Consider the following 8075-nt stretch of genomic DNA (forward strand, 5'->3'; position numbering starts at 1 on the left):
CCACATGAATTTGTTTTCCATTTTTATAGTTCGGAGCCCTTTCCCTCCTCCACTGTTACTCGTGCTTCACACACTCTAGTTCAGGAAGCCACAGGGAGAGTAATCAACCTCATCTGCTAAAAAGGAAAAGAGAAGGAAGGAGTTGAAGGAACACTCATCTTCCACTGAGTGATATGAGAAGATGATATAGTATAAATTTACGTTCTCAACTACAAATGTTTTAAAGTGATTAAATGAACTGAGAGTGGCAACAGAAATCTAGCACCAGCTTCAACAGTTAGAAACGAGAATTTCCTAAGTTTGTGATTCTACTGCAAAACCTTTAAAGAATATGTGTCTGAATGCCTTCTATTTATCTTGCATGGGGTTTGATTATACCCAGGCACCTTCATGGTTCTAATCAATAAATCATTCCAACTCCAATACTTCTGATTTAAGAGTGAGTTTAGGTTAATATAAATTGGAGGTCTCGGACCAGTGAAGGCCTCTGGGTCTTTATATTTGCTGTTCTCTTTGCACGAACTTGCATCCCTTGCTCCCTGCCCCTTTACCTGGTTAAACTGTACTCCCTCTTAGATCTCAGCTTAAATATCATTTTGTCTAGGATACTTTTCCTAACCTCTGGGATCAGATTGGGTTCCCCTGATGACTCATCTCAAGCATTCTGTACCTTCTTATCATTATGCTTATAGCTGTTTATTACTTAATTGTCTGAATTGCCAGCTAGGCTGAAAGCTCTGTGAGGGCAGGACAGTATTTGTTTCATAATCAGTGTCCTGGCACATAAGAGATGCTTAATAAGTATTTGTTGAATAAACAAAAGGAAAGCAAAATATTAATGAAAATTATGAAGCCTTAAATAGGGTTCATGAGCTTAAGACAAGAAAAGCCAATGAAGACATTTTACCTGAGCATTCGGTGTAGTTTATGAGGTGTCATCCCACATCCATCATCGGTAAAGGTCAAACAAGATTTATTCTTGACCTCCTCAACATCTATAAAGACCGTCCTGGCAGATACATCTGGATCTACAGCATTATCTGCAAAAGGTAAAAATCTGTGATATTAGATCCCTTCCCAATAATTGTACAAAAATCTCTAGTTCAGTGACTCCAAGATATAGAAAATGTCCCTTCTTTCCCTCATTTGGATGTTCGAGAAGGTATCAGGGAGCATTAATGGTAGTGCACTTACTAAATTACAGAGAACAAAAGAGATGATTGAGTTCTAAAGCTGATTTCCAGATTTCACATGAGCGATCTGCAATCTGCCTTTCTACTTCAAACTTCAGGGTCTTTGGAAAAAAGTATTAATAACTACTCCCATATACAAAGCATTTTGCTCCATTTTTGTCTTATTACTTCTTCTTGCCTTTTAGCCCCTTTACTGTTTATATACACATATAGTAGAGAGTGGTTACAGAGAAAAGCTGAATGAGCAATTTTGGTAAAAGATGATGCATATTACACACATTACAGTTTATTTGTGATCATTTTATTTTCTTCTTTCTTACATCACCTCCTCTGTTAAAGAACACATATAGTACTGCCATTCCTGTTTATAGCCTAAGAGGCACTGAAAGGGTTAGAGTTTAAAACCAAAAGACTTAATTGTCTGCCTAGATCTCAGTGATGGTAGCAAACATACTTAAAAGGAGTGATTTTTGCTTAGGTATTTTGTAATAGTTTTAAAGGCAAGGCTGTCCATCCTCTCAGGAAATGGAGAACATAGAATCAAAGTAGAAAAAATACATAGGTTCACGATTCCTCCTGATTTATGTCTTCACAATGAGTTAATTATTTAAGACTCCAGGCTGGGCGTGGTGGCTCACGCCTGTAATCCCAGCACTTTGGGAGGCCAAGGCGGGCGGATCACAAGGTCAAGAGATCGAGACCATCCTGGTTAACAAGGTGAAACCCCGTCGCTACTAAAAATACAAAAATTTAGCCAGGCATGGTGGCAGGAGCCTGTAGTCCCAGCTACTTGGGAGGCTGAGGCAGGAGAACGGCGTGAACCTGGGAGGTGGAGCTGGCAGTGAGCCGAGATCGCGCCACTGCACTCTAACCTGGGCAACAAAGCAAGACTTCATCTCAAAAAAACAAAAAACAAAAAACAAAAAAAAGACTCCAAAGACATCAAACATTGCCATAGTCTAACAATTGTGTCACATTCACAACCCCAGGGATGCCACTGTCTAGTTATCACATGTTTTTACCACAGGTACCAGTTTACATAATTGTCAATCACTGACAAATGTGGCTCACTGGCCACAACTGAGGGGCAGTTTATACAATCTGTTGGATAGGTTCCTTAATCGTTCCTGTCTCTACTAAGCTCTTTGAGCAAGACAGAGTCCTTGCCTTCCACCCTCTTCCCTTTCCCTGGTATCCTATACTGCTTTAGTGATACCAAAAAGCTAAGCTGAGACAGCCAGGTCAGGTCCTGGCCATATACTTGTTCCATTACCACTGATCAAATCATGTCATTTTTTTTCCCGGGAACACCCCTTACAATCAAGAGAAGTATTACAAATATGCAAAACACCCATTTTTTAAATAATACAATTAACAATATCAGTTACAGCCACTTGGATATGTGGAATGTTCATTAAATAAAACAAAACACAGATTAACTTCAAGGGCCACAATGGTATTGCCAGAGTCACTGATAAAACTGTCACCGACTGTAAGTGGAAAAAGTCTTAACAGCAGTAGGGCATCACCAATAGTCCCAGAAGGGGATTAAGAGGCCTGGTACAGTCAATCTTTTTTTTTATTTATTTATTCAGAAGGCCCTAAGGGAGAGTTTATTTCATATGAGTAGCAGCCACTTTTTTTGTTTTTATTGTTTTTTTAATTCACATAATAGTTGTACATATTTATAGAACACAATGTGATGTTTTGATACACTTACACAATGTGTAATGGTCAAATCAGGATAATTAGCATATTCATTACCTCAAACATTTATCACTTCTTTTGTTGGGAATATTCAAAATCTATTCTTCTAGCTATTTGAAAATATACAGTTAATTGTTATTAATGATAGCCATTCTACAGTGCTATAAAACACTAGAACTTATTTCTTTTATCTTAGTTGTAATTTCGTAGTCATTAACCAATCTCTAGCTATCCCCCCCACCACCCTTCCCAGCCTTTAGTAACTACTATTCCACTCTCTACTTCTAAGCTTATTGCAATAACCTCCTAACTACTCTTTTTTTTTTTTGAGGTGAGTCTGGCTCTGTCGCCCAGGCTGGAGTGCAGTGGCGCAATCTCGGCTCACTGCAAGCTCCACCTCCCGGGTTCATGCCATTCTCCTGCCTCAGCTTCCGGAGTAACTGGGACTACAGGCGCCCGCCACCACGCCTGGCTAATATTTTGTATTTTTAGTAGAGACGGGGTTTCACCGTGTTAGCCAGGATGGTCTTGATCTCCTGACTTCGTGATCCGCCTGCCTCGGCCTCCCAAAGTGCTGGGATTACAGACGTGAGCCACCGCGTCCGGCCCTAACTACTCTTATAAATCTGTATGTCTCTCTTTCAATTTTATACACTGCTGAAGATTAACTTTCCTGAAGCACAGCTCTGATCATGACATTCCTCTGCTCAGAAAACTTCAGGCTAAAAAGCCAAACACTGGAGCCTCCCAGTCACACCCTGATCCCAGATGACCTTTTTAACCTCATTCCCTACTGAGTATTTCCAGTAAAAAGACCTGTATTTGCATCCTGGATCTGCTACTTAGCACTTTTTTAGTTTCCACGTAGAAGTTAGAACATTCCACATAGTTTGCCTTCTATACCTGGCTTATTTCATTTAACATAATGTCCTACAAGTTTATCCATGTTGCTGCAAATGACAGTATTTCCTTCTTTTTATGGCTGAGCAGTATTCCATTGTGTCTATATACCACATTTTCTTTATCCATTCTTCTGTTGATGGATGATATAGTCAAGCTTTAAGGACCAGGTTGGGGGGCCTAGGGCCCATATAATGTGGCAAGACAAGTGGGCTAAGTTTTGGCAGGAGTTACAAGTCTGTCATGTAATGGTGGCTTTATCAGAAATGTAGTTCTTTACTTTGTAAGAGGCAGCAGTATTTTTCTTTAACTGACTAAAGGATTTAGCATTACTTAGCTGCCTACACTGTTTCAGGAACCTTTACTCGGCAAGCAGGCCATGAATTGTGTTGGGACTGATCAGACACTCCTGCTGGCAGACAACCAAAGGCACTGCGACTGATGATACAACTTGCCAATCAACTGGACATCATTTATACACTGAAAACTCTGGACATAGAGGGATTTTTTTCTAACAATTTGTGAACATTCACGATTCAAACATGTAACACCTATCAACTGCAACTACATGTTTACCCAACGGTGCATTCAATGAATCAGCTCAAAGGCCTCTCACAATATCACCTCAATTCTTTTCCTCTTTACTGCAATTTTGCCCAAACTTTACTAGGCACTTTTTTTTTTTTTTTTTACAGGAACACACCAAATAGTTTTAACACAGGCACTTCAGGAGTTACAAGGTAGCTGCCAGGAGCAGCTCAACATTTTATCTCCTTGGCTGGAAGCTCATGGAATACAAGGGGGAGGGGGCATGCAAGAGACCAGGGTCAGCTGGAGCAGTGGGGAAAGAGAGATCAGTAGAGAGGCACCAGCAAGCACGGTTTTGTACTTACTTTCAGTTTTACACGGCCTTTCATTTGGTCTCAGCAAATGAAATTACAATAACAAGGCTGGCCTCAATAAATGAACTTATGATAACAAGGCACCGATCTGGAGGCTGGTTTCAATCCTACTTCTTGATGCTTAACCCTCCAAACATTTACTAATACATGGCAAATGCTATTGGATCCCAGAAAATCTATCTTCTCTCCTAACCCGGCCCATCCAGCCAATGAACAGGTAGCGCAATGAAGGAACCCTTACTCCTCTCTCCTTGCTCACCAGTTAAGTGAGAAGTGTGCTATCAGATGCTGGAGTGTCTTCATTCCCTAACCTGGCCACACAATCCCATGTGCTACCAAATCACAAGGAGTCTTCCCTCTGCTAACTTGGCTCGTCCTATCCCTTCGTGGGAGGACCCCATCTCTACCTTCCCCTTGCTCTCGTATCTCATCAGAATCTAGGAGGCAATGAGAAACTATTCCATGACAGCCTCCCAGGAGAGATAAGATGGCAAGTGGGAGATGGCTTTGAGGTAGTGCTTCACAAGCCTCTCATCCTTTTCTGTTTCATAGCATCACAAGGCTCCCATCCTCCCCTGTTCCAGAAGGATGGCCTACAGGTGGCTACATGAAAGATTGCCAAGGGTGGAGCTACTGTCCTACAGAAATCCTACAGGTATCTACAAGTATTCCTGCCTAAAGGTAAGGTCATCACCTTTTGTCACAAGCCTATTCTTCCTTTGTTACAAACACACACAAGGTTAGCACTGAAGAGACCACAAATTTGAAAGTTAAGTACTTTTCTTATCCCTCCCTCTCCTTTACCCTATACATCCCGAGACTCTCTCATATCCTATTTACTCTATTTTCATTGTCAGTCTCTTACAGAGTTTATTTCCCCTCATCTGGATTATTGCAATAACCTCCTAACTAGTCATATAAATCTGTATCTCTCTCTCCTTCAATTTTATACCCTGCTGCAAGATTGACTTTCCTGAAACACAGCTCTGATCATGACATTCCCCTGCTCAGAAAACTTCAGGCTAAAAAGCCAAATACTGAAGCCTCCCAGTCACATCCTGATCCCAGATGGCCTTTATAACCTCATCCTTACTTAGTATCTGGAGTAAAAAGGCCTGTCTTTGAGTCCTGGATCTGCTGTTTAGTATACACATAACCTTGGAAAAGTCAATTAAATTTTCTGAACCTCTTTTCTTCATCTGCAGGATGAAAGTAAATGTTTACCTCAAAGGGTAATGTTAAAAGTTATTTGTGAAAACTGTTTGTAAACTTTTAAGTACCTATCGTTTTACTATTTGTGAACCCCATGCTCTAATTAAACTCCACTCAATATTCTTCATGCCTTTGTTCAAGCAGTTGTTCTTTTTGCCTGGAATTCCTCCCCACCCATATCCACATGTCCCAATCCTTCAAATCTCAGTTTAAATGTCACCTCCTCCACAAAGCATTTCCTAACCTTCCTCTTCCTGATAAACTGGAAGCCATTCCTCCTTCCTCTGAACTCCCACAGCACTTGTTTTTATCTTTGTTTATATATCGATTTCTATTTTGTTGTTATACAAAGCATAAACCTTCTGTACATGTTTTATCTCCCCTACTAGAAGAGTGAATCTGTGTTATATTCATTTTTGTGCCTACCACAGTGGTCTTGCACACAGTGGGTGCTCAATAAATATTTACCAAATGAATGATTCACTAGAAAATTAATGCCTAAGTGGATAAAATGATTGAAGGAAGACCTAAAATGAAAGCTTTGGATTGCCAGTTAACACTTTGCTCTCCCTTTTCCCTATTATTAATATTTTCACAAATAGTTGTTATTTGGTCTTAAAATCTGTGTTTGTATACATGTATGCATGCATGTGTGTGCATAATACATACACATATTTGCTCTCATACTGGACATCTTAGATCTGACTTAGGTTCTTTAAGGTAATGCTTATGGCCAAAATCACAAATATTCAAAATTACAAATTAAAAACTTATTAAATCACCTGGAAAGTACAGTAAGCACAGCACAGGTATATCACATTCTGCACCGTGCCAACCATGAGAGAACAAGACATTTCGGTTTCCCATTCCCCACTATGTAAATCATTATTTTTTGCTCCCTTGTAGTCTTTCTTGCAAATTACATACTTAACTTGGATTGTATTCCATTCTGCAGAGGTTCAGTGCACAGCCCCAAGGCACAGTACCAAACCTCAAAGATACAGTCCCTCTGCTCTAGGGTTCCAAACATATCAATTCCACTTTTTGCCTTTCACCTTCTAATTAAATTATACATATTGTAAAGCATTCCGTGTTAAGGTTAATCATCAAAGGTCTCTATCATTCTTATTAACCTTCCAACTAAGTCTCCTGCTACCCATTGACTTCTTACCCAAGATAACTCTCATGGCATGGCCACAGCGATTGCTTAAGTAGAGACTGGGGTTCATTTGGGGAGCTTTGAAAACATTTTCAAGAGTTTGTTCTGTGCAACCTCATCCATAAACACTTCTTCCTTCTTTCGATTTTCAAAGCATGTATAATGCGCCCTGTATGCTGCTGCATTTTGTGCAGGACTGCGGTTCTTCTTTGCTTTCCACACAGTAGCACACTACTGCAAAAATTGGTGTACTTAGCTTGAAGGGATCAACTGAAAACACTTCAAAAGCAAACACCGGTGGAGCGAGAGGTTAAGTACTCAATATTCATTCCAGCGGTGTGAGGGCGCTCGTGGACCACGGACCCAGCCCTCCGCAGTAGCAGGGAGCCAAATGCACTCGTGTCATCTCTTAAGAGATGTCCCATCATTCCTAACTTTCTTGTCTCAAAAGTTAAGGAACTCAGCTTTCCAGACCTTTCCCCAGGACGCGCCTCGGTCCTCTACAACCCCCCTTTGCTAGCTGGGCATCCTCCGTCGGTCGCCAGCCCCTACTGAGCCCAGCTGCCTCGGGGCCTGAGGTTTTTATGCATCTCCTTTTGATTACTAACTAAGCTATCCTAAAGTGCCCGAACATCACGAGCGCGAGAGAAAAAACACACTGGTGTCTTTAACGCTTCGGACACACCTCGTTTCCTCCGTTTTATGAGCGGAACCCAGTTCCTGGCGAGAGAGCCATCCCCCTCCTCCGCCTGCGGAGCCGGGGCCGGTTCCGAGGCCCCCACCCCAGCCCCGGCCCGCCCTGCGCGGCTCTGCGCATTCCTCTCGCGTCCGCGGCACCACGCTGGCACCACTGCCTCGGGCGAACACTGCCGGGCCCGCCCTCGCCACTCACCTAGCAGCTCCGCGATGGCACTGAAGGGTCGCGTGTGGCTGCTGGAGTTGCTCTGGAGGTAGCGGGGGCTCATCTGGGGGCGAGAGAAGGTCCCGTCCCGCGTGAGGCCT

General features: G+C 42.0%; 1 protein-coding gene across 1 annotated transcript in view; it reads right to left on the reverse strand.

Annotated features, from left to right (window-relative positions):
* Nucleotides 1-8038, reverse strand: part of LOC108517726 (MORC family CW-type zinc finger protein 4) — a gene marked incomplete at its 3' end in the record, with an annotated part of 48093 nt that extends 40055 nt beyond the window's left edge. The window contains exons 1-2 of the mRNA XM_017855813.1: nt 7966-8038; nt 908-1040 (exon numbers count right to left, since the gene is read on the reverse strand). Coding sequence (XP_017711302.1) covers nt 908-1040; nt 7966-8038 — 206 coding nt within the window. The remainder of the gene's footprint in view (nt 1-907; nt 1041-7965) is intronic.
* Nucleotides 8039-8075: the final 37 nt, after the last annotated feature.

This window comes from Rhinopithecus bieti, unplaced genomic scaffold, assembly GCF_001698545.2.
Source record: "Rhinopithecus bieti isolate Rb0 unplaced genomic scaffold, ASM169854v2 scaffold_42615, whole genome shotgun sequence".
Classification (NCBI taxonomy): Eukaryota; Metazoa; Chordata; class Mammalia; order Primates; family Cercopithecidae; genus Rhinopithecus; species Rhinopithecus bieti.